The 27,658-nt window shown below is 43.2% G+C and overlaps 1 protein-coding gene across 1 annotated transcript in view; it reads left to right on the plus strand.

Moving 5' to 3' along the window:
- Positions 1-7,312: 7,312 nt before the first annotated feature.
- The window catches only part of slc12a8 (solute carrier family 12 member 8), a gene marked incomplete at its 5' end in the record, with an annotated part of 63,458 nt that continues 43,112 nt past the window's right edge, over positions 7,313-27,658 (plus strand). The window contains 4 exons of the mRNA XM_080752952.1: positions 7,313-7,354; positions 19,619-19,765; positions 21,840-22,034; positions 24,966-25,197. Coding sequence (XP_080609078.1) covers positions 7,313-7,354; positions 19,619-19,765; positions 21,840-22,034; positions 24,966-25,197 — 616 coding nt within the window. The remainder of the gene's footprint in view (positions 7,355-19,618; positions 19,766-21,839; positions 22,035-24,965; positions 25,198-27,658) is intronic.

Here is a 27,658-nt window from a genome sequence, read left to right on the forward strand (position 1 = left end):
GGTTACCATGGAGGTCTCTGGTCTTCCTGTTAGGGTTGTTACCTGGAATGTTCGAGGCCTGGGGGGACAGGTTAAGCGCGCAAAAGTATTTTCACATCTTAAAAATCTCTCTGCCGATATTGCCTTTCTTCAGGAGACACATCTTCGCACTGAGGACCACGGTAGGCTTCGCAAACCTTGGGTCGGACAAATATTCCACTCTAACTTCAATAGCAGGTCTAGGGGCACCGCCATAGTAATACACAAACGTCTTAAATTCATCCCAGATCAATTATTTTCCGATCCTGGAGGCCGTTATATTATAGTCTCAGGCATCCTCCACCAAACACCTGTTGTTTTGGTCAACGTTTATGCACCAAACTGCGATAATCCTAGTTTTGTGTCAACCCTGATTTCTTGTCTGCCAAACTTAGATACACCCCACCTAATACTTGGTGGCGACCATAACTGTGTGATTAGCCCACGTATTGACCGCTCCAACTCTAAATCTTTAATTCCATCTGCAATGGCTAGAACTCTCTCTGACCTTATGTCTCATTTAGGCTGTATCGATCCATGGCGTTTTCTGCACCCTACTGCCAAAGACTTTTCTTATTTCTCTACAGTACACAAGGCATTTTCGCGCATCGATTATTTCTTTATTGATAAAGCCCTTTTACCTTTCGTTAAGTCCGCCGAATATACTGCTATTGTAATCTCTGACCATGCCCCACATATACTGGACCTTAATCTTCCGTCTCGATCCAATAGACATCAGGGGGGATGGAAATTAAACCCAGGATTGTTGACTAACACAGAGTTCTGTGACTATGTTGCAGAAAACATAAACTTTTTTTTAGAAACGAACAGGGGCGACCAGGTATCGCCGTCCCTTCTATGGGAAACATTTAAAGCTTTTATTCGCGGACGTATCATTTCATTTAATGCACACCTAGTAAAAAGCAGAAGGGAGAGACAACAGCATCTCTTAGACGCCATCCTAGACGTGGACAGACAGCAGGCTGTTTCACAGAGTCCAGAATTGACAGTTAAACGTTTACAGCTACAAACTGAATTTGATCTACTATCAACGGGTAAAGCAGAATACCAGATACAACAGACCAGAGCTACTTATTATGAGCATGGGGACAGGTCGAGCCGCCTTTTATCCTCTCAAATAAAACACCAACAAGCCTCACATTTAATTTCACAAATCTACGACTCATCTCATAATCTGACCACAGACCCTGTTAAAATAAATGCTGAATTTTCTTCCTTTTACTCTAACCTTTACAAGTCACAACCCCCTCCCGATTCAGAGGCTATGGATTCTTTTCTTAATAATCTGAACATTCCAACCATAACTGCGGCTACAGCTCAACGGCTAGATATGCCACTGTCCCTAACTGAAATTACCTCCTGCATCCTACAGATGCAGAGCAACAAAGCCCCTGGCCCAGACGGCTTCCCTGCTGCCTTTTATAAGAAGTTTTATCCACAACTAGCACCTCTCCTTTTAGAGGTCTTCAACCACGCATTAGAATTGGGTACGTTACCACCTACTCTAAACCAGGCTTTGATTTCTGTTATCCTGAAGAAGGATAAGGACCCAAAACTCTGTAGTAGCTATAGACCCATCAGTTTGCTGAACAATGACGTGAAGCTACTCGCAAAGGTGCTGGCTAGCCGACTTGACTCATGCCTTGCCAGTGTTATTTCCCAGGACCAAACTGGATTTGTCTCAGGCCGGCAACTGTCATTCAGTGTTCGCAGGCTCCTGAATGTTGTTCTCTCTCCCTCAACCTCCATAGTACCTGAGATAATTATATCACTCGATGCGGAAAAGGCATTCGACCGTGTCGAGTGGCAATACTTATTCTCAGTCCTTCAGAGGTTTGGCTTTGGGCACACATTTATCTCCTTGATCCGCCTTCTATACTCGGCCCCATCAGCTAGTGTTAAAACCAACAATGACATCTCTCCTCCCTTCGCTCTCACACACGGTACACGCCAAGGCTGTCCTTTATCACCTTTACTGTTTGCACTAGCCATAGAGCCTTTGTCAATAGCCTTGGCAGGGTCAACACTTTTTTCAGGTATCACTAGAGGAGGGATCGAACACAAAGTAGCACTGTACGCAGACGATTTACTCTTATTTATTCAGGATCCAGTCAACTGCGCACACAACATTATAAGCCTATTAACAACCTACGGTGAATTCTCAGGCTATAAACTTAATATTCCAAAAAGTGTATGTTTCCCTGTCAATACTCCAGCCAAATCCATTCCCCTTGGTGTACTACCGTTCCATCTCTCTCAGAGCTTCAAATATTTAGGCGTTGTCATCACACACTCTTTTAGCTCGATTCATAAGGAGAACTATGGTAAACGTATTGATCAAATTAAAATCGATGTTCAGAGGTGGAATAAGCTGCCCCTCTCACTGGTGGGTCGGATCGAAACAGTCAAAATGAACATTCTACCACGACTTCTTTTTCTTTTTCAGACTATCCCCCTTTTTCTGCCCAAATCATTTTTTAAATCTCTCGATTCAACTTTACTATCCTTTATCTGGGCCGGTAAACCACAGAGGATCTCAAAAACAACTCTTCAGAGACCCAAACAAGACGGTGGCTTTGCACTACCAAACATGTTACTCTATTATTGGGCTGCAAATTTGCAAATGATAAAAAAATGGTACCACTCCCCCGATACAAATTGGTGTATTATGGAAGCTCATTCCTGCACCACATCCTCTCTTCCCGCGCTACTTTTCGCCCCTTTACCAACGTGATATTCTCAGTATACCAATAATCCTGTAGTTCTTTCCTCTTTAAAAATCTGGAATCAATTTAGACTACATTTTGACTTGAAATTCCCCTCAGTTCTCACCCCTATCTGTAATAACCACTTGTTTCTACCCCCCACCTTTGACTCAACCTACACTAACTGGAAAGAAAATGGCCTAGTCTCGTTTAGCAACCTATACACTAATGGATTGTTTAGGTCATTGGGAGATACTACCTCTGCATTTGTTCTACATAATTTCAGCTTTTTCAGATTCTTCCAACTACGTAACTTTGCAAACACTCACTTCACTACCTTCCCTAGCTTACCTGTAAAAACCATATTAGAATCTATAATGGCACCTTCAGATTCCTTGAACAACATCTCTTCTATCTACAGTTCTCTTATCACATCTAAATTATCTACACTGTCCGAGCTGAGACATACATGGGAGGGAGAACTCAGGACAGAGTTAGAGGAGGACTGGTGGAGCGAAGTGCTAACTAGGATAAACACTTCCTGTGCATGTGCCCGTATGTCTCTCATTCAATTTAAAGTGGTCCATAGGACACACTACACTAAGGCCAGGCTGAGTAGAATGTTTATAGACACTAACGACTCTTGCAACAGGTGTTCTTACTCACCTGCACACAATACACATACGTTCTACTCCTGCCCAAAACTTGCCTCCTTCTGGAAACACTTCTTCGATACTCTTTCTGTAGTTTTTGGCTTCTCGGTGTCCCCCTAGTTGCTATTTTCCTGTGAAGGGCAGATTCAGTAGATCCCAGGCAGATGTAGTTGCGTTTTCCTCTCTCATAGCGAGACGTCGCATTTTGCTTCATTGGAAAAATCCTACTCCCCCCGATTCGACATCTTGGCTAAAAGACCTGTCATCCTTCATCCACTTAGAAAAAATCAAATACACAACTAGATGCTGTCTTAATAACTTCTCTAGAACTTGGGACCCCTTTCTTTTATTTATCTACTCGTTAACTGAAATTGACTAATCTTTTCCCTTTGGTTATTTATTACTATTTACTTATTTTATTTTTTCTTTCCTTGCCTAGAAGCTTAATTTAACCAAAAAACACTATACATATTTCCTTTCTTTTTCCCCATACTATGCATGTATGTGTGTATGTATGTGTATATGTATATGTATATGTATATGTATATGTATATGTACATGTGTATGTGTATGTATATTCTCCTTTTTTAATTTTCAATTACTCCCCCCAGGGCTGGCGGGTGGGCGGGTGGATGGGTACATGTTAGGTTTTGTTTTGTCTTGTATCTTGTTGTATGTGTTGTTTTGTTCCTCGATGTGCTGTCTTATGTATAGTATCCCTGTATGTCCTGTATTTTAAAGTGGGAAAAAAAAATCAATAAAAATATATATATAAAAAAAAAAAGTGGGTGGGAGGTGTGTGAAATTGGGTAGAGGTGGCTGGGTTAAAGTTGGTGGAGGTGGGTGGGTGGAGGTGAGTGAAAGTGGGTGGAGGTGGGAGGAAGTGAGTGGAGGAGGGGGAAAGTGGTTGGAGGTGGGTGGGGGGGTGAACGTGGGTGAGGTAAAGTGGGTGAAAGTGGGTGAAAGTTAAAATAATTTAAATTTCGGAATGGTGGTGTTTCGGAATGGTGGTGTTTCGGAATGGTGGTGTTTCGGAATGGTGGGGTTTCGGAATGGAGGCCCGTCCCCATATGGGACAGATGCATGTTGATGAGATGAGTGTAGCCATACTGTGTACCGATTTGCGTGATTTTAGGGCAAAATCTGTAGGAGCAGTGTCCAAAAATATGTTTGAAAAAGTCGGCCTGAAGGTGGCGCTAAATGGGACAGATCCATGTTGATGACATCAGTGTAGAGCAAGTGTGTAGCGATTTGCGTGATTTTAGGGCAAAATTTGTAGGAGCAGTGTCCAAAAATGTGTTTAAAAAAATCGGCCTGAAGGTGGCGCTAAATGGGACATATCCATGTTGATGAGATGAGTGTAGACATACTGTGTACCGATTTGCGTGATTTTAGGGCAAAAATTTTAGGAGCAGTGTCCAAAAATGTGTTTTTCAAGAATCGGCCTCATGGTGGCGCTAGAAGAGGGCCATGTGAGAATTGATGGGTGGAGGTTGTGGTTTGGCAGGCAAGGAGTATGTGTGCAAAATGTGGCATGGATCGGGGCAACGGTTGCAGAGATATGAGCAGGGCAAAAGTGTGACGGAGGGACGGACAGACAGACGGACGGACAGACAGACAGACAGCCGGTGGAGGTTTTGGTAGTAAGTGCGACCTGACGGTCGCAACTATAGCTTCAACTTCAGTTTAACCACTTTAAACCTAATAGCAGATCTAATAGCTGGAGATCTGTTGTTTTCAAAAACCCAAGGATTGGAAAATAAATAAATAATAATATTTAAAAAAAGCATTTTCACAACAAATCTTGCATTGTGGTCCCTGGGCTCAAAATACATTAAGCTGGGCTGCGCCATATAGCTATTAATTTGGGGGTCCTTGAAATGAGAACGTTTAAGAACCACAGTACAATACAGTAGGCTATATGGGTGGCAGGAGCTTTAACAAATCACCAGAAATCTACTCCACATAATTTAGGTTTTCACTAAATAGTGAATAACCATAATGCATAGGCTGTGTAAACAGAATGAACAAGCTGTGACATTGTGAAGTTAATGAACACAAAGCTTAGAGCAAAGTGAGGGATAATAACCTCAATGTGCATTTCAGAGTCAGGTTGTTATTCTGGCCTGAGGTGGAAAAGTAATAAAATACATTTACTCAACTAGTCCCTAGTCTATCCTGTGTTTGGGGGCATAACGGTTCATCATTTCATATGGTTAATATTTTCAGAGGACAACATTATTATTATAGATCATGTTCTACCAGACATTAAGGTGAACAGGTAATCTATCTTGATGAGAAGGTCTTGGACCGTGCGTAGGACGGTATAATGTACGGTAGGCCCATGATGAGTGATTAGATACTGAAGGGTAATGACAGGATTTAAAGGAGCTATAGTCAACTTTTTCTTGAAAAACGGATGCTAAATTAAAAATAATGTTCGAAAATATTTTATTAAAAGAAAATAATTGCTTCATATATGCGTTTCTGTTATAAAATGTCCACAAAAAGCATAAAATAATCATTTTGGCAATTGTCAAGCTGACACTTTGTTTTCATCCTATCAATCCATATAAAAGAATAGACTAGGATGTAAACAAAGTATCGGTCTGACAAAGGCCAAAATGATTATTGTCTCCACCAGCCGAAGGCAGGGGGAGAGTATGCTTTCGCCCCTGTCCGTGCGTCCGTGCATCCGTCCGTCTGTCCTCCGAGTTTGTTAACAGCTAATCTCCGGTCACTGCCAAAATGAGCACACACACTCCCTGGATGCCAATTCAGAACCTCTGCCCCATAGACATAGAAAGGTAGACGCCTCCTTCGACTCTGATGCATGTGCATCGAGGGACTAAGGGAATCACGTGTGCATTGCTTCCACGTGTGTCACACATAGGGAAGTTGCTAGGCCAATCAGAGGTAGGTGGGGGCGGGTCTTTACGTACGCAGCCTGTAAGAACAGCTGAGCCGCGCAACATCGGAACTGGCTCTGTTGAATTGAATTGTAGTCCTTGGATAAGTCCCGGAAAAGTCGCGCTGTGATTGGCCAGTAGTCACTTTGACTGACAGCGTTCCCTCAGTTTTTCCAGGATGTCCGGACTAAAACTGTTGCACGTCGCTCCAATGAACTGCAGAGGCGAACGAGGCATCTAGCTCTTTATATCTGTGCTCTGCCCCACATTTTTCAAATGGCCCTGTTCTAGTGCCACCATGAGGCCGATGTTTGCAAAACACATTTCTGTACACTACTCCTACAAATTTTCTCCAAAAATCACGCAAATCGTAGACAGTATCTCTACAGTCATGTGATCGACACGGATCTGTCTGATTGTCCATATTCCATCCTGATTGGCTGATATTGGCTTTCAAAGTTTGTAAGATTGGTCCATTTTGGCCAAAATGCCTCAAATCACAAATGCAGAGTGCAATTAACATTAAATCGCGCACATTCACAAAAGGCCAAGGTAGAAATTACACTACAAAATGTTCAAATCAGCCTCATGGTGGCGCCATGAAAGGTCTAAGATCTGTTCAGAAAGAAATCCTTGAAAAAGTCCACAATTCCATTCCAAAAATTCCATACATAAAAAAAAAACGTAATAGCCGATCTACAAGCTCTCGACTGGTCAAGATGTGACGCGTTGTGAGCTTGTAGATATTGCTATTTTTCACTATTTCTGAAATAGGCCTTAAGTGATTAATTCATAGTACATTTTTGTAATTTTGGTTTTGTTTTGTTCTGTATGACTCTACTGATGCGTGCAGGGCACAGAGTCACGGTGATCCATTCCATCCCCTGCCATGGAGAGCCTGCAGCCCACAGGGTGGTCCGGCGTAGGACCCCCAAGGCCTGGGCGAGTAGGCCTACCTGTAGGACCCCCAAGGCCTGGGCGAGTAGGCCTACCTGGCACCTTCACCAACGACACACACGTCCACGATCTGTTCCACGAGGATGCACAGGTCAGACCTCGGCCTGGTTTCATACCACTGCTATTGAGTGTGTGTTCAGTAACAGTGTCTCTCCATCTACCACTGCTCTATTTATATATCTATAGAGTGTTCAGTAACAGTGTCTCTCCATCTACCACTGCTCTATTTATATATCTATAGAGTGTTCAGTAACCGTGGTCATTTACCCCCAGCTCTATTTATATATCTATAGAGTGTTCAGTAACAATGTCTCTCCATTTACCCCCAGCTCTATTTATATATCTATAGAGTGTTCAGTAACAGTGTCTCTCCATCCCCCAGCTCTATGTATATATCTATAGAGTGTTCAGTAACAGTGTCTCTCCATCCCCCCAGCTCTATTTATATATCTATAGAGTGTTCAGTAACAGTGTCTCTCCATCCCCCAGCTCTATTTATATATCTATAGAGTGTTCAGTAACAGTGTCTCTCCATCCCCCCAGCTCTATTTATATATCTATAGAGTGTTCAGTAACAGTGTCTCTCCATCCCCAGCTCTATTTATTGCGACCGTAAGGTCGCAGTTTAGTATGAAAACCTACACCGGCCGTCCGTCCGTCCGTCCGTCCGTCCGTCCGTCACACACGTCACACCTTTGCCCTGCTCAATGTATACGTGTAACGCCTGATACTGAGGTGATGTGTCACTGTGACATCACAGATACTGAGGTGATGTGTCACTGTGACATCACAGGTGAGATCGCAGTGATGTCAGATACTCAGAGCAGGGATCTCCATATTTAGGCATAAACAGGTGACATCACAGTGATGTCAGATACTCAGAGCAGGTATCTCCATATATGGGCATAAAATGGATTCTGTTAGGGATCTCCATACTGTATATGGGCATAAAAGGGATTAGTGATGTCAGATACTCAGAGCAGGGATCTCCATATATGGGCATAAAAGGGATTAGTGATGTCAGATACTCAGAGCAGGGATCTCCATATATGGGCATAAAAAGGATTCAGATGGAGATTCAACTTCAATGAGTAACAATGGCAAACTGTCAACTGCCCGTATGTCTTGATAATTGGTAAAACAAACTTTTGGCCTATTTGTGGCTTATCATCACATCCAACCATCTTAAGATACTCAGCTAGTGGGGAATGCTCTCTTCCCTGGTGAGAATTGCCCCTTTATATAGGGCTTGTTTGTGTATTGTATGACATCACGCCACATCATCAGCTGTGGACTCTGTGATGTCATCGTATCTCCATATATGGCCATCTCCGTATATGGAGATATAAGTCGTCCATGCCCAGGTATGGGCTGGTGAGGTCAGACTTTGTGTGATGGGTAGGTTATCTCCATATATGGAGATTCAACATTCCAGGTGTAACTATGGCTGCCCGTATGACGTGAGAGGTGGAGGCTGTGATATTTGTGGAGATAAGCGACCAACGGTCGCTTATCTCCCGATTAGGGAGTCTTACTGGTATATCTATAGAGTGTTCAGTAACAGTGTCTCTCCATCCCCCCAGCTCTATTTATATATCTATAGAGTGTTCAGTAACAGTGTCTCTCCATCCCCCCAGCTCTATTTATATATCTATAGAGTGTTCAGTAACAGTGTCTCTCCATCCCCAGCTCTATTTATATATCTATAGAGTGTTCAGTAACAGTGTCTCTCCATCCCCCCAGCTCTATTTATACATCTATAGAGTGTTCAGTAACAGTGTCTCTCCATCCCCCAGCTCTATTTATATATCTATAGAGTGTTCAGTAACAGTGTCCCTCCATCCCCCAGCTCTATTTATATATCTATAGAGTGTTCAGTAACAGTGTCTCTCCATCCCCCAGCTCTATTTATATATCTATAGAGTGTTCAGTAACAGTGTCTCTCCATCCCCAGCTCTATTTATATATCTATAGAGTGTTCAGTAACAGTGTCTCTCCATCCCCCAGCTCTATTTATATATCTATAGAGTGTTCAGTAAAAGTGTCTCTCCATCCCCAGCTCTATTTATATATCTATAGAGTGTTCAGTAAAAGTGTCTCTCCATCCCCAGCTCTATTTATATATCTATAGAGTGTTCAGTAACAGTGTCTCTCCATCCCCCCAGCTCTATTTATATATCTATAGAGTGTTCAGTAACAGTGTCTCTCCATCCCCCAGCTCTATTTATATATCTATAGAGTGTTCAGTAACAGTGTCTCTCCATCCCCCAGCTCTATTTATATATCTATAGAGTGTTCAGTAACAGTGTCTCTCCATCCCCCAGCTCTATTTATATATCTATAGAGTGTTCAGTAACAGTGTCTCTCCATCCCCAGCTCTATTTATATATCTATAGAGTGTTCAGTAACAGTGTCTCTCCATCCCCCAGCTCTATTTATATATCTATAGAGTGTTCAGTAACAGTGTCTCTCCATCCCCCAGCTCTATTTATATATCTATAGAGTGTTCAGTAACAGTGTCTCTCCATCCCCCAGCTCTATTTATATATCTATAGAGTGTTCAGTAACAGTGTCTCTCCATCCCCCCAGCTCTATTTATATATCTATAGAGTGTTCAGTAACAGTGTCTCTCCATCCCCCAGCTCTATTTATATATCTATAGAGTGTTCAGTAACAGTGTCTCTCCATCCCCCAGCTCTATTTATATATCTATAGAGTGTTCAGTAACAGTGTCTCTCCATCCCCCAGCTCTATTTATATATCTATAGAGTGTTCAGTAACAGTGTCTCTCCATCCCCAGCTCTATTTATATATCTATAGAGTGTTCAGTAACAGTGTCTCTCCATCCCCCAGCTCTATTTATATATCTATAGAGTGTTCAGTAACAGTGTCTCTCCATCCCCCCAGCTCTATTTATATATCTATAGAGTGTTCAGTAACAGTGTCTCTCCATCCCCCCAGCTCTATTTATATATCTATAGAGTGTTCAGTAACAGTGTCTCTCCATCCCCCCAGCTCTATTTATATATCTATAGAGTGTTCAGTAACAGTGTCTCTCCATCCCCAGCTCTATTTATATATCTATAGAGTGTTCAGTAACAGTGTCTCTCCATCCCCCCAGCTCTATTTATATATCTATAGAGTGTTCAGTAACAGTGTCTCTCCATCCCCCAGCTCTATTTATATATCTATAGAGTGTTCAGTAACAGTGTCCCTCCATCCCCCAGCTCTATTTATATATCTATAGAGTGTTCAGTAACAGTGTCTCTCCATCCCCCAGCTCTATTTATATATCTATAGAGTGTTCAGTAACAGTGTCTCTCCATCCCCAGCTCTATTTATATATCTATAGAGTGTTCAGTAACAGTGTCTCTCCATCCCCAGCTCTATTTATATATCTATAGAGTGTTCAGTAAAAGTGTCTCTCCATCCCCAGCTCTATTTATATATCTATAGAGTGTTCAGTAACAGTGTCTCTCCATCCCCCCAGCTCTATTTATATATCTATAGAGTGTTCAGTAACAGTGTCTCTCCATCCCCCAGCTCTATTTATATATCTATAGAGTGTTCAGTAACAGTGTCTCTCCATCCCCCAGCTCTATTTATATATCTATAGAGTGTTCAGTAACAGTGTCTCTCCATCCCCCAGCTCTATTTATATATCTATAGAGTGTTCAGTAACAGTGTCTCTCCATCCCCAGCTCTATTTATATATCTATAGAGTGTTCAGTAACAGTGTCTCTCCATCCCCCAGCTCTATTTATATATCTATAGAGTGTTCAGTAACAGTGTCTCTCCATCCCCCAGCTCTATTTATATATCTATAGAGTGTTCAGTAACAGTGTCTCTCCATCCCCCAGCTCTATTTATATATCTATAGAGTGTTCAGTAACAGTGTCTCTCCATCCCCAGCTCTATTTATATATCTATAGATTTTTCAGTAACAGTGTCTCTCCATCCCCCCAGCTCTATTTATATATCTATAGAGTGTTCAGTAACAGTGTCTCTCCATCCCCAGCTCTATTTATATATCTATAGAGTGTTCAGTAACAGTGTCTCTCCATCCCCCCAGCTCTATGTATATATCTATAGAGTGTCCAGTAACAGTGTCTCTCCATCCCCAGCTCTATTTATATATCTATAGAGTGTTCAGTAACAGTGTCTCTCCATCCCCCAGCTCTATTTATATATCTATAGAGTGTTCAGTAACAGTGTCTCTCCATCCCCCCAGCTCTATTTATATATCTATAGAGTGTTCAGTAACAGTGTCTCTCCATCCCCCAGCTCTATTTATATATCTATAGAGTGTTCAGTAACCGTGGGTCTCCATCCCCCCAGCTCTATTTATATATCTATAGAGTGTTCAGTAACAGTGTCTCTCCATCCCCCAGCTCTATTTATATATCTATAGAGTGTTCAGTAACAGTGTCTCTCCATCCCCCCAGCTCTATTTATATATCTATAGAGTTTTCAGTAACAGTGTCTCTCCATCCCCCCAGCTCTATTTATATATCTATAGAGTGTTCAGTAACAGTGTCTCTCCATCCCCCCAGCTCTATTTATATATCTATAGAGTGTTCAGTAACAGTGTCTCTCCATCCCCAGCTCTATTTATATATCTATAGAGTGTTCAGTAACAGTGTCTCTCCATCCCCCAGCTCTATTTATATATCTATAGAGTGTTCAGTAACAGTGTCTCTCCATCCCCCAGCTCTATTTATATATCTATAGAGTGTTCAGTAACAGTGTCTCTCCATCCCCCAGCTCTATTTATATATCTATAGAGTGTTCAGTAACAGTGTCTCTCCATCCCCCAGCTCTATTTATATATCTATAGAGTGTTCAGATATTTTTCAACGAGGGGAGAATGCTCATCCATCAGTTCAGTGTTATGGTGTTCCAGTTCCAAGGGTTGGGTTAGTTGGATGGCTTTACCCACTCCAAACTGTAAAGATTGTCCACAATTAAAATCTAATGTAATGGATGTACTATAAAGCATCTGCCTCATGTGGTCACAGAATACAAAACACTGATGCTGGCCTTCAAAGCAGCCAAAGGTATGGCACCTCCATAGCCTCAAAGCCTGATCGATCCCTACAACCCCACCCGTTCACTCAGATCACCTCCATACCTCCACAACCTGATCGATCACTACAACCCCACCCGTTCACTCAGATCACCTCCATACCTCCACAACCTGATCAACCCCTACAACCCCACCCGTTCACTCAGATCAGCCACCACAGGTACAGAAACCTTGCTAAAAAACCCCGGGACAACGATCCGCTCGTCCTAGACCCTTCGCCCTCCTGGCCCCCAAACTGTGCAATAAACTCCACATTGCAATTAGAACTTGAAACTCACTGCCTAGCTTCCACCATGGTCTGAAGACTCACAATTTCAGGCTCCACCTTAGCCCCGTAGCACTTAGCGTTTGCCTACCGTCAATGACCTGTCACAGCTGGCTCAAGCAGTAACAAACGAAGGGGAGAGGAGACGTTGTCAAAGGTATAACAATAGTATATTTATTAAAGTAAAGGCCTAGAACAGGAACTAAAGAGCATGTCAGCAAACTTAACAGTAAGGATCCAATGGAGTGTGGAGTCAGTGATCAGTAGTGTAGATGTGGATGTGTGAGACATGGTGTAGTGCGAGGTGTTGCATGGAAAGTAAGGTCAAACAGAACTAAGGATAACATAAGCGGGCATGGTGGAGAGCACACAGGAGCTGGAGGGAACACGTCTGCTTCCTCTGGACCTCACATGCAGAATGGAGAGGGGAGGCCTTTTATAGCCTACTGGAGGCACCGGGCCCAGGTGCACTCCATAGGCCATCAGGCAATCAACCAATGAGGCCCCACCCTGCTCACCTGCAGGGAGAGAGTTAGGTGGCACCTCCCTAACCACCCAGACTATACCATCTCTAGTATGTGGGGCATCACACCCCCCCCCCCTTAAAGTCGTGGACCCTCCCAAGGATCCACGGCCCCCAAGGAACACTAAATGGCTAAATGTATTATCAAATACTCAACCCAAATAACCCAAAATTCAAACCCAGCAAATAAGTGCATAGTAGATCTACATAACAATTTTAACATTACTGTATATCATGGTTTTACGAAATTTTCACTTTAAACACTTTGATGATTCGTCTACCCATCTGAGTGTACTAACACCCTTAGAGCCCTGGCTTTGCAACACCCTGGACTCTCCTCCCCCCTCACAGCAGGATCCAGATGTTCCGTTAGCTATATGCTGTCCAGGAGAAGAACAGGCCAGGGGTTACTCCACCAGACTCTAAAAAGAAAGAACAGACAATAGTATTTAGACACTAACATCTAGACAGGGGCACGGGACAGTGCGTCCGCCACCACATTATCTTTGCCTTTAATGTGTCTAATATCTAGGGCAAATGACTGCAAAAACAGGGACCATCTTATAAGTCTCTGGTTAGGACACTTAAGCGAACTCAAGAAAGTCAGTGGGTTGTGATCTGTATCCACTATAACAGGCACCCCAGAACCCACATAAACACTGAAGTGCACCAATGCCAACACCAGTGCCAATGCTTCTTTTTCAATAACAGAATAATTAAGCTGGTGCTTATTGAACTTTCTTGAAAAGAAGCTGACTGGTCTGTCCATCCCCTCACTGTCAGTCTGCATCAATACTGCACCTGCCCCAACATGGCTTGCATCTACCTGCAATTTGAATTGCTGCTCCATCCGAGGAGCTGCCAATACTGGGGCAGAGCACAACAAAGTCTTGGCATTTTGAAATGCCTGCTGACAGCGGGAGGACCAGACAAACTTTACCTTATCCTTTAAAAGGTCAGTCAGTGGAGCGACCACAGATGAGAAATTTCTGCAAAAGGATCTGTAATAACCAATTAACCCCAAAAAACGCATGAGGTCCTTCTTGGTAGCCGGAGGAGGGTACTGCTCGACGGCGAGTACTTTAGCATGTACCGGACGAACCTCCCCCTGGCCGACCACGCGCCCAAGGTAAGTTACTGTAGCCCGAGCAAATTCACATTTGGCCAAATTGACTGTGAGCTGCGCATCAGCCAAACGCTGAAAAAGAGAGTGAATGCGTGCCACGTGACTCCCCCAAGTGTCACTGTACACTACCACGTCGTCTAAATAGACTGCACAGCCCTCTAGGTCACCCACAACCTGATTCATCAGGCGTTGGAATGTTGCCGGAGCGTTACGCAAACCAAATGGCATTACATTATAGGAATAGAGCCCGGCTGGAGTAATGAAAGACGCAATCTCTTTAGCTCTTTTTGATAATGGAACCTGCCAATAGCCCTTTAAAAGGTCAAATTTGCTGACAAATTTAGCAGAGCCCACCTCGTCGATACAGTCATCCATTCTCGGTAATGGAAAAGCATCTGGTTTTGTTATGTTATTCACTTTGCGGAAGTCTGTACAAAACCTAGATGACCCATCAGATTTCGGAACCAAAATGCATGGTGACGCCCAGCACGATGCAGAAGGCTCCGCAATCCCATTTGCCAACATATACCGGACCTCTGCATCCAACCCCCTGCGTTTGTCTACAGAGACCCGGTAAAACCGCTGCCGAATGGGTTTTGGATCTGTCAACTCAATGTCGTGCTCTATCAGATGCGTTTGAGATGGTGTATCACCAAATAATGACGGGAAATCACCAATCAAACCAGCTAATGCCGCACTACGAGCCCTGGGCAGATGACCCAACAGTCTGTCTAACTTACCCAGAGACTCTGTGTTTTTCAGCCGCCCATATGCCAGTGTCTCATCAAAAGCGGTGGCATCCTCCGTCTCAGCCACTGCCACCGACTGAGAGGTAGGATCCACGGCGGCTGCAAAACAGACAGGCAAAACCACACTAGACTCACGACTATAGTACGGTTTCAACAAGTTTACGTGACACAATTGATTAGCCTTACGCCGGTTAGGAGTCGAAATGACATAATTTTCGTCTGAAATCTTCTCAACCACGGTGTGTGGACCTGTGAACTTTGCTTGGAAGGGCGAAGTTACAATTGGCAACAGAGCCAGCACCTGATCACCCGGAATGAACTCACGACGTTCAGCCCGCCGATCATAGGAGCGCTTCATTTTCACTTGAGCTTTTGCAAGATTTTCCTTAGCCAAAGTGCCAGCTACATACAGCTGCTGCCTGAACCCATTGACAAAGTCAATCAGATTTTTGGGTGGGTCAGGGGCCTTAAAGTTGTCATGAAGCAGTGCAAGAGGACCACGCACTAAATGGCCAAAAACTAACTGGTTAGGACTAAACCCAGTACTTTCTTGCACTACCTCACGAGCAGCCAACATCAACCAGGGCAAGCCCTCACCCCAATCTTTGCCCAGCTCTGTGCAATAAGCCCGCAGCATCGATTTTAAAAATTGATGAAATCTCTCCAAAGCTCCCTGGCTTTCAGCATGGTAAGCTGAGGACTGAGAGTGTTTCACCTTAAGCTGCTTCAGAACCTGAGCAAACATATGGGAAGAGAAATTGGAACCCTGGTCACTTTGGAGAACCCTGCAAATACCAAATATGGACATGAACTGGGAGAGAGCCTTAACCACAGCCCTAGTGGTTATGGAACGGAGTGGGTACGCAGCTGGATATCTGGTCGCCTGACACATCACAGTGAGCAGGTACTTGGCGCCAGACCTAGAAGGAGGGAGAGGACCAACACAATCAATTATTATGTGCTCAAATGGTTGGCCTATAGCAGGTATAGGGTGCAGTGGAGCAGGCTTAATCACCTGATTTGGTTTACCAGTCATCTGACATGTGTGACATGTTCTAATGTATGCAGCAACATCCCTTCTTAACTTAGGCCAAAAAAAGTACTGCATAATGTGGTGGTAAGTTTTCTTAACCCCTACATGCCCTGATTGGTCATGAGACAGTTTCAACACTAAATCCCTGTATTTAGCTGGAATAACCACCTGGAAAACTGGTTCCCCTGCCCCACGTTCCCAACAAGGCATCCACTTCCTCACTAGCAACCCATTATCCAAGAAATACCCATATGCGCTATCCTTCACCTCACTCCCTGTCAGAACTCCCTCAAACAGGCCTCTGATGGACGGATCGGACTGCTGCTCTGCTACAAGCTCTGTCTGGGAAACAGAAATAGGCACATCAGACAAAGAAAAGAATGCTTCAGAACTTTCCACATTATCACTCTCAATTTCACGAGCCCTGGCCCGTGTCACGGCCGCTGCTGCAAAAACCTGCGGAAAATCCCGCTCGCTCTCGTCTGGCTCACTGCCCACAATCGGAACTGAACTCACCAGTGGTGACGGTGGTACTTGAGCCCACACACGGCCACCCGCATGCATATTCCCCAGGAGGACATCGACCCCAGCCATCGGAAACGCCGCACACAACGCCACCTCCACCTCACCTTGGACAAGGCCACAGTTAAGTTCAATTCTATGTGTAGGAGAAGAGATGATGGACATACCCATACCACGGCTCAACATGCTATCGCCAGTTGCAGACTCTGAGGAGAAGGGTAGAACAGACTCACGAATATATGTGCCCAGCGCCGCTGTGTCTCGTAGGATTGTCACGGGCACTTTTTCACTGGAACCAACCAGAGAGACATATCCTTTCTCAACAAACGGCCGATAAGCCTCGTCCACACCGTCGAGACTCCTCTCGCTCTCGTGTGGCAGACCTACCGACCTCACACTTGACACAGGCGCCACAAACGCTGCCGACTTCACATGAGCTCTGTCCCTTCTCTTGAGTGCATAGCAGTCTGCTTTTATGTGACCTTTCTTGCCACAAAAATTGCATGTTCTTTCACCGTCAGGGGCAGCCCTACTTTTCCCATCCTCCGATCGAACAACTCTGGTGACCGGTGAGTAACTATGGCTAGGCGCAACAGAACCATGGCTGGGAGCGGTGCTCTCCCGATGCACAAATTGGGTGTTCCGTGGGACCCACTCACGGTGTGTCAGAACATACTGGTCAGCCAAAGCGGCAGCATCCCCCACAGTCTTAACCTGCTGTTCAGTGATATATGTTGCTATACGGTTTGGAATTGCATTTTTGAACTGTTCCAACAATACCAAATTGCACAAGCTCTCACAGGTGTCCCCACCTGCAGCCATACGCCAACGATTAAAGTTATTCACTAATTCACGTGAAAACTCCAAGTATGACTGTTTTTCATCTTTTCGGCTATTTCTGAAGCGTTGGCGATAGCTTTCAGGCACCATTTCGTACACCTTCAGAACAGCAGATTTAACCGTGGCATAGCTTACACAATCTGTGACTGACAACGCAGAATAAGCTTCCTGTGCCTTCCCAGTAAAAACACATTGCAGCATCACAGTCCTATCCGCATCAGGCCAACCTCGGGAGTCTGCTAGCCTTTCAAATAACGAAAAAAAGGTTTCAGGCTCCTTCTCGTTGAATTTAGGAATTAACCTCAAATTGTTCACAAGATCAAAAGGCCGCTTTTCTAAAGCTGGGCCTCCACCAGGATCTAACAGCTTCTGATCCATTTTGCCTTCTTTTACCAATTCTACTTTTTCCCTCTGCAAATTAATCCTGAGTTTCTCCATTTCAACCCTTTCTTTTTCAATGACACCCTGTTGTTTAGTTCGCTCCATCTCGAGCTGAATAAGCAACAGTTCTTTTTGTTGTTCAAATGAAAAATGAACTTGACCTGGTACTGGCAACACAGTGCTTTTGCTTCCCTCTGTTTCAATTTCTGACTCTGGCAAGATGCCAATCTCTCCTAAATTGGCCATTAACACCAATTTAATGGTTTGGGTTTTGCGTCTCCTGTCCCCAACGTCAACCTTATAATGATCAGCAATTTCCAAAAGCTGCTCCTTACTACAACCATCCAAAAATTCATCGGACGGTGACGCCACAAACTTATCAATTTGAGCCATAGTTACGTTTGAATGTTAGAGACAAAATTAAGTGAGACACCAATACAATTTTGAGCACACAGGAGCGTCCCCTAACTGCCTAGCCAAAGCTTATCTAACTCACCCCTAGCTCTTCATGAGGTCTGCGTGGGTATTTACGCACTTGCTATACCTGGGGACAACGCAACCGGTTGATAGCCGCGCTGCCACACCAAGTACTGTGCCCCCGGAAGGCGCGTAGGTGACCCCAACACTACCAGAAAAATAACAAACCCCACGAAGGTTTAAAGAAACACAGCGTGGCTTTGCCTTACATGGGACAACAGCAGAAGCTCCGTACAAATGTCTACTCAAAATATGCAGTATAAGTGTGTCACAAAACTCAGCCCAACATTCAAATAACTCCAATGCCCAACGAAAAAAACACGGAAAAATCAAAAACCCAATTTAACGGTAACTGAACAAAACACTGTACGCACCGAAAAATAATCTGATAACCGTGTCAAAATAGACAAAAGGGAATCAAGAGCCAGACTCCCAAAACCGTATCTGATTGGTAACAGTTTACCCTATGTCACAGGGAAACCCCAATTACTTCTAGTTACAGACCGGCTATCAAAAACACCTCTGTAGGTGCGCGCACAACAAGATGTTTAACTTTAACAAAACTTTAAAGTTTAAACAATACTCACGTTTGAACGAGCCCCCATTTGTCACAGCTGGCTCAAGCAGTAACAAACGAAGGGGAGAGGAGACGTTGTCAAAGGTATAACAATAGTATATTTATTAAAGTAAAGGCCTAGAACAGGAACTAAAGAGCATGTCAGCAAACTTAACAGTAAGGATCCAATGGAGTGTGGAGTCAGTGATCAGTAGTGTAGGTGTGGATGTGTGAGACATGGTGTAGTGCGAGGTGTTGCATGGAAAGTAAGGTCAAACAGAACTAAGGATAACATAAGCGGGCATGGTGGAGAGCACACAGGAGCTGGAGGGAACACGTCTGCTTCCTCTGGACCTCACATGCAGAATGGAGAGGGGAGGCCTTTTATAGCCTACTGGAGGCACCGGGCCCAGGTGCACTCCATAGGCCATCAGGCAATCAACCAATGAGGCCCCACCCTGCTCACCTGCAGGGAGAGAGTTAGGTGGCACCTCCCTAACCACCCAGACTATACCATCTCTAGTATGTGGGGCATCACAGACCATACATGTAACTTAGTGTTTGGATAGCATTTTTTATGTTTTTAATTTTAGAAAGTTTTCACTGAATAGGTGCTTGGTTTTTTCCCTAAATGCTTCTTAGATTTCCTATTTCTGTTTCTGTCTGATGTACGTACCTTGCTCTGGATTAAGAGCGTCTGCTAAATGCCTAACGTGTACATTGTGGTGTTCAGGGCTCTGAGCGGCCCAACCGGCCCTGGTGGAGGGTGCAGCTAACTTGTACATTGTGGTGTTCAGGGCTCTGAGCGGCCCAGCCGGCCCTGGTGGAGGGTGCAGCTGTTCGTGTGGGAGCCCGTCCTCTTTGGCACCTGGGACGGAGTGTTCACCACCTGCATGATCAACATCTTTGGCGTGGTCCTCTTCCTCCGCACCGGCTTCTTGGTGGTGAGTAGGGATGGGTATCGTCTGCCATACTTTTAATGGTATCGATTGCATGACGAGAATACTATTGGGTATCGGTTCAGGTAAAAACGAACAATACCTCGTTTCGATACTCTGGAACGCACCCCTGGCCGGTCGCATCTGTAGCAGTTGGGCTACTGAGAGTTTAATGACTGCTTTAGTAGGCTACACTCGTTACTGTGGAAAATAGCCGACCATAGCCTATAATGTTTATTATTATGATGATTATCCAACGTCTATACTCTCCGCTCCGCCACACTGTGTGATCATCATCATCACCTCTGCGGTAGAGCAGTTAAATAAAAAGTATCGAAAAGGGTATCGAAAAGGGTATCGTATCGATTCCCAGGTATCCCAGGTATGGTGACCGGACATACTCTCACCTCACACACTGCTTCTCAACCTCTGCAGGCTGCGACCCCCAAAATAAGCATATTTTAACTGGGGACCCCCCCCCCCCCACACACACACACACACACACACACACACACACACACACACACACACACTCTCTCTCTACGAGCACTAAGAGTTGAGGCATTACACTCTGTATAACACGGTTCTACAGAGCATGTAGATCTGCTATTTTCAAAATTTTTGCCTCTAATATTTGACAATTTGGCCAATGTTTAATTTGTAATTTTTAGAGGTATTAAAAAGTCCTTAAATTGTCACTTCAGAAATGTGCAGATACACTTAAACTTTATGTTGGTTTGTTTACCGTTGAGTGAGGAAAAGAATGTTGGACATTAAGTTAATCATCTGGGGACCCCCAAAATATTTTGGGGTCCCCCCTGGGGGTCCCGACCCACAGGTTGAGAACCACTGACCTAACGGGCCACTATATCATTATACACAACTCCAGTGGGGGACAACGTACTCACATGTGTTACTTCAGTAAAGGTATCAATACTGCAGTGTAAGTAAGAGTCTGGAATTCTAAATTCTAAATTCTAAATTTACTAAAGTACAAAAGTATTGGTATCAAAATGTACTTAAAGTACCACAAGTAGAAAGTACTCATTATGTAGAATGTCCCATTTCAAGTTTTCAAATGAATACAAATATTTAGAAAATGCCAGATTTATAAGCTCACAATTTCCAAATGGCCAAAATGTATTTAGGGCTGAAGTTGTTAATGTATGTTTTGTAATTAGCCCTATTCACGGCCCACCCACTCAGCATCCACCTGGTGCTGAATTCACGTTTTCATAGAGTTAACACAGAAATCGCTAATTTAATGCAATTTCCGAATAGTAAAGTATAAAATACGGCTAGCATGATCAAGAACACATGATGGTAAAAGGCACAAAGTATTATAATTTACTTTACCGTTCGAAATAATGATTTGTTGGCTTTAAGTCCAGCAATTTCTGTTATAGTTTCCCCTTCTAAACTGACGTCAGCAACTAAAGTTTTCAAATACATGTAGTGGAGTAAAAGTACAATATTTGAAATGTATTGGAAATTGGAATTTTTCTCCAGTAAAGTACAAATAACAAAATGTTTTACTTAAAGGTGATACACCATGCATTTAAAAAGTATTTATGTCATATTGTTTATGTCCCAAAAACGTTTTTCAAAAGGTTTGAGGCTAAATAGAATAGAGAGCCTCTCATTTTTGAATGGCTCTGAGCATTTTCAGCCCCCCCCCCCCCCCCCCCCAAAAAAAAAATCTTTTTGAAAAAAAAAAAAAAACAATTTTTGAAAAGAAGATTTTTTTTTTTTTTTTTTTGAAAAATAAAATAAAAAAAATCTTCAAAAACGTCCGTCGATGACGTCATCGACGGCAGCAAATCTGGACAGCCTGTTTTGAGAACCCGTGGGATGCTTTTAACCTCCACCTTCCCAAAACACAACGGTCAGAAATGGGACTTTGTGAGGATAGAAGGTGCTAGTGGGACCCCAAAAAAGGTTTTAAAATAGTAAAAGTGAAATTTCATGGTGTATCACCTTTAAATACAGTACTGAAGTGAATGTTCTGGTGCAGGGTAACACAGGCGTTGTGCTGGGCATGCTGCTGATGTCTGTACTGAAGTGAATGTTCTGGTCCCAGGGTAACACGGGCGTTGTGCTGGGCATGCTGCTGGTGTCTGCGGTGGTGCTGGTGGCCCTGGTGACGGTGTCGTCGGGCATCGGGCTGTGTGAGCGCTGTGGCACGGCCCGCGGGGCAGGGGTCTACTCCATGATCTCCACAGCCCTGGGGGGCCGCGTGGGGGGCACCGTGGGCCTCCTCTACGTCTTTGGACAGGTCAGAGGTTACAGGGGACATGTAGTTGGGGCCAATCCGAGACCTCCGTGACCCGCGAGAGCAAAGGTCCGTTTCTCAGTGGTTTTGTCAACTATGAAGGTTAAATAACAAACTGAGCTCCCATGGCCCTCGCTAAAATGTGGGCAAAATGTTTGACAGCGAGGGTAATTTTCAGTCTCATTCACTTACTATACACTATACTATAAAGGAAAAAATGACTCCCAAAAAATCTGCTTTAAGTGAGTCAAACTAGGGGTTTTTAATTATTATAGTTTTGTTGGCCGTTTTTAGCCCAAGGAATATTTCTAGTGCAAAACAAATGCTTGCAATGGATTCAGAATAATTAAAACCCCCTAGTTGGACCCCTCACATCCCACTTAAAGGACAACTTTGTTTTTTTACAACAAGGGTTCATATTTTAGATTGTAATTAGAGAAAAGAAAAAGTGAGGGTTCAAATGTTTTCATTTGCTTCGTTCTATTGTTTTATCACGTTTACCGTGCAAAAATGTGGGGCATGCGTACGCATGGGGGCATAAATATGTATTTTTTGACACAATAAGCCAGCAGTTTCTTTATTCCTATTTACAGTAACACTTCTAGCCCCCATAAGTCACATCCAACCATGAAAGGTTGCGTTGTATCTTGGGAATGGGCTTATTCTGTGTAAAATTACAAATTTAGCCACTTGTACGCATGCCCCCAACCACTGAAATAAGAATCTCTAAAACAATAGAAAGAAGTAAATGAAATCATTTTAACACTCATCTTTTATGTTCTTTAACTGTTCTGCTGCTGTAGACGGCGCTCACCGTCATTGAAAGGGTTAATACCATGGCGCCGTTGACGGTGAGGACTGTGAATCTTACTGTATATACAGTAAAGATATTATTACTTACTTAATGTCGCTCCGGTCCCGCCCGCATCGGTAATGTCGGCGATTTGTTTACAACGCACGTTGGGCGTGCACGCGAAGTGAAGCTCCTCAATGTTAAGTCAATGGAGAGGCCCATAAAGAAACTTCATTTAAACAAAATAGCCATTTTGAGACATTTTGCAGCAGATCTAAATGTAAACAAGGCACAAGGCAGGGCGCAGCCATCTTCCTCTTCTTGTCCCACACTGTCATGTGACTAGATGACGTAATCGTTGCCGTCAAGTGATAATCCAAAAAAACAAAAACAACCCCCTTCCAGCCCTTCAAAATAATAGCGGCGGCCTATGGAGGAAACTGCGTGGCACCGAGGCACCAAGCAACCTTCAGATTAAGGGGGCACTATTAGTGTTAATTACAATCTAAAATATGAACCCTTGTTGTAAAAAACTAAAGTTGTCCTTTAAAGCAGATTTTTTGGGAGTAATTTTTTCCTTTATAGTATAATGTAAGTGAATGAGACTGAAAATTACCCTAGCTGTCAAACAGTTTGCCTGTATTTTTGCGAGGGACATGAGAGCTCAATTTGTTATTTAACCTTCATAGTTGACAAAACCACTGAGAAACGGACCTTTGCTCTCGCGGTCAAGGAAGTATCGGATTCACCTCGACTAATGGTGAATGAATGTACTGTCCAATACGGAAGCTGTTCTGCATGTCGTAACATTCAAAGAGATCATTTATGGTTAAAACGATAGTGATCGTTCAATCCTTCTCATATCAAGGTAGATTATTTATTCTGCGTTTGACCACCATTCCATACGTTTTAGCCTTGGCTTGAAATGGAAAAAAAGTTTGAGAAGAACCATTGCCCCGTATCAGTGGTTTTCAACCAGTTATCCGGGGACCACCAGTGGTCCTTGAGGGGGTTCCAGGTGGTCCCCAGCTAAATGATGGAGGGTTGGTAACCAAATGGACTTGAACTCTTGAGAGTGTAAAATGAAACCAAATGGACCTGATGGCTTCATGTTACATGTCAAGAGTTAAATTGTTGTTAAACATCTGCATTACTTACAAGAAGTCTACACAATACGATGTAGAAGAAGTTGTGTCAATGTTTGCCTGTCATCTCATCTCTGCTATGGTACTACCAACATCAATACAGCACGGAACCACAACAACATATTCTACGTTTTGAGAGGCTAAATCTCATCAAATGGTCGTCCGTGGCTCAAATGCTGAATAAATAATGGACCTTGGTATGAAAAAGGTTGGAAACCACTGTTCTATTTACTGATGTCACAAAATAAATCTGCCATAAATGTTCCCCATACGCTCCCATGAAGTATTTTAAGCCTGGAATCAAGCCATCCAGGATCCTGGTAAAAAAATAAAATAATCGCTAAACAAAAGGTATTTATTAAATGTAGCATATGGTCGTTGTCGGGTGAAAACCCTGTATGTCCAAAACCGTTCGTTTTGCATTTATCATTTTAAAATTGATTGAAACAAGTGAAAACAGCCGATCTACAAGCACACAACGCCTCGCACCGTGAGGCGTTGTGTGCTTGTAGATCTGCTGTTTTCACTAGTCCTGTGCGACAGTCTTGTGTGATGAAGCAGGGCTTTGCTTAACGAAAAAACTTTCAAATTTGAAACTTGGAGATACAAGGTTTCTGCCCGAAAGTGACGATTATTTTTCATAATCGTCATAATCGTTTCCATGTTGAAAAATGTTCATATTTTAAAAAAAAGGTCACAAATTTTGGAAATAGCACGCGTTGTGAGCTTGTAGATCGGCTATTTCCACTATCAAAGTTATTTTTTAAGTAGTAAGTTGTCAAATATGTCAGTCATTTCTTTGTATATTTAGGTTATGTGTCATATCTACCATGTACAACTTCAAAGCCTAAAAGCCAAACAGAAATGTAATTATCAACGACAAAAACACAATTAAATCGTTAATCGCCAATTATTTGAGTGACAATTAATGGTCATGTAAAATGTCATATCGTGACAGCTCTATGTATATATAATGTCTTTGTTTTCCTCTCCCAGTGCGTGGCCGGGGCCATGTACATCACAGGTTTCAGTGAGTCGGTGGCAGAGGTTGTGGGCATGCGGAGCGAGTGGGCGGTGCGTGGCATGTCTGCCACCGTGCTGCTGGCCCTGCTGGCCATCAACCTGGCCGGCGTGCGCTGGATCGTCCGCCTACAGCTCCTGCTGCTGGCGCTGCTGGCCGTGTCCACACTGGACTTTGTACTGGGAACCTTCACTCACCTGGACCCAGGTAGGCTGCTGGTAGGCTGCTGGGAACCTTCACTCACCTGGACCCAGGTAGGCCCTGGTAGACTGACGGAACTATTGCTGTATTGACTTTGACCCCTAAGGACCTTCCAGGGAGAGTGCTCATGTGCGTCTTGCGGTGACACGCTCCCTAGTTTTTCTTCTTCTCTGAGCTGCTTTTTTTGTTAGTTTTTTCGCACAGATTTTTGACTTTGCACTATTAGGTTGTGTTGGTAGTTTCTGAGTATTCTGTTTTGTTTAACAATGACAGTGAGATACTTGTTGCACTAACTAGCATTGACTGTTACGGTCTCTTTTTGTAAGTCACTTTATGTATATATACTTATATATTATTCGCCCCCTCTATTGATGCACCTTTTCTTTATTGGTACTGTACTGCTCTTTTTTTTTCTTTTACTCTTATCTATCTTTTCCTACTTCTCTGTAACTTTGTAAATACTGTATTACTGCTGTGCTACAACTGGACAACTGAATTTCCCCCTTGGGATAATAAAGGTATCTATCTATCTATCTACCTTACTGGACCCAGGTAGGCTGCACCTTACACCAGGGGTTTTCAAAGTGGGTGACAGGGCACCCTGGGGTGCCGTGACAGCAGTCCAGGGGTGCCACGAGATCATTTGATAATATTTGGAATTTATTTGGACACAATATTTAGTATCATTTTAGACTTGAAGTACATTTATTTTCAGTCGGTTCTAACAAAAATGGTTTCCTCGCAACATAATCACTAAAATATCGTCACGGTCGGGCAGAAACCATGTATCTCCAAGTTTCAAATGTGTACGTCTTTTGGTAAAGCAAAGCCCTGCTTCATCATACAAGACTGTCGCACAAAACTAGTGAAAACAGCCGATCTACAAGCACACACGAGGCGTTGTGTGCTTGTAGAGCTGCTGTTTTCACTAGTATATTTTATAGATGATAAATACAAAACGAACTGTTTTGGACATACAAGGTTTCCACCCGACAACGATGATATGCTATAAATATAATGTGCTGGGAGTGAAAATTATAATGTAGGGGTGCCTCGGATTAAAACATAATATTTATGGGGTGCCCTGAGACAAAAAGGTTTGGGAACCCCTGCCCTACATACCTGGACCCCCAGGTAGGCTAATACTAGTAAGACGATTCTTGGCCGTCTGGCCAGTGATGTATATCGGACCAGTTACCCATATATGGAGACCCTGGTACCATATATGGAGATCCATGTACTGTATAGGGAGAGATACTGTGAGAGCCCAAACATGCTTACTCAGTTATTCGTTATGTGAAAGTCCTATGATGTCTGACATATGACATCGTACCCTTTTATGCCCATACATGGAGATCCCTGTCTGTAGAACCAGCCGTTAGTGTGGTATGTGGCCGATGTGTCCTCCATATATGGGCATTCCCATATGAAGTCCTGATAGATATGGGCTTAATATTGATGACATCATTAAACTCCATATATGGGCATAAAAGGGAATCTGTTAGTGTGACATCACAGTGACGTCAGAGCATGATGTCAGAGCGGCAAACCCACACATACGGACAAGCTGTGACCGTTAACATATTAATCTGTGACCTGCGGTCGCGATTATTATTGGGTGTTGAGAAAAAGCAATACGATTTCACTTATACGAATAAGTGAAATAAAACTACCTCAAAATTGTAGTTAATACTTACATTATGTAGTAAATGTACTTACTATCCATCTTACATTATGTAGTAAATGTACTTACTATCCATCTACATTATTATTATTATTACATTATGTAGTAAATGTACTTACTATCCATCTACATTATTATTATTATTACATTATGTAGTAAATGTACTTACTATTCATCTTCATTATGTAGTAAATGTACTTACATCCATCTCTGGCTTTCTTGGCTGCATTACTTATTATGGGCAAGCTTAGTTTGAATAAGATTTGTCATTGAGCTGTTTGTGCCAGTAGATGGCACTGTGGCACCATACTCTCTGTGTCTGGTGGTTTACTGTTATTGCTTTAACCTTACTGGTCTGCTGTTCACTCATTCACATCCTTTAACCTTACTGTACCTGCTGTTCACTCATTCACTCAGTGTGGATAAAATATCCCTAACCGTGGAAAGGGGAAGTGGTAGACCTACTAGACCAGGGGTCGGCAACCCAAAATGTTGAAAGAGCCATATTGGACCAAAGAAACTAAAAACAAATCTGTCTGGAGCCGCAAAAAAACTATAAAAGCCTTATCGTCGTTGTCGGGTGGAAACCTTGTATTTATCATTTACAAAATGAACTAAACTAGTGAAAACAGCCGATCTACAAGCACACAGTGTGCTTGTAGATCTGCTGTTTTCACTACTTTTGTGCGTCAGTGTTGTATGATGAAGCAGGGCTTTACTTTGCGGGGGAAAAAAACATACAAATTTGAAACTTGGAGATACAAGGTTTCTGCCCGACAGTAA

This window comes from Nannobrachium achirus, assembly GCF_963921795.1.
Source record: "Nannobrachium achirus genome assembly, chromosome: 22".
Lineage (NCBI taxonomy): Eukaryota > Metazoa > Chordata > Actinopteri > Myctophiformes > Myctophidae > Nannobrachium > Nannobrachium achirus.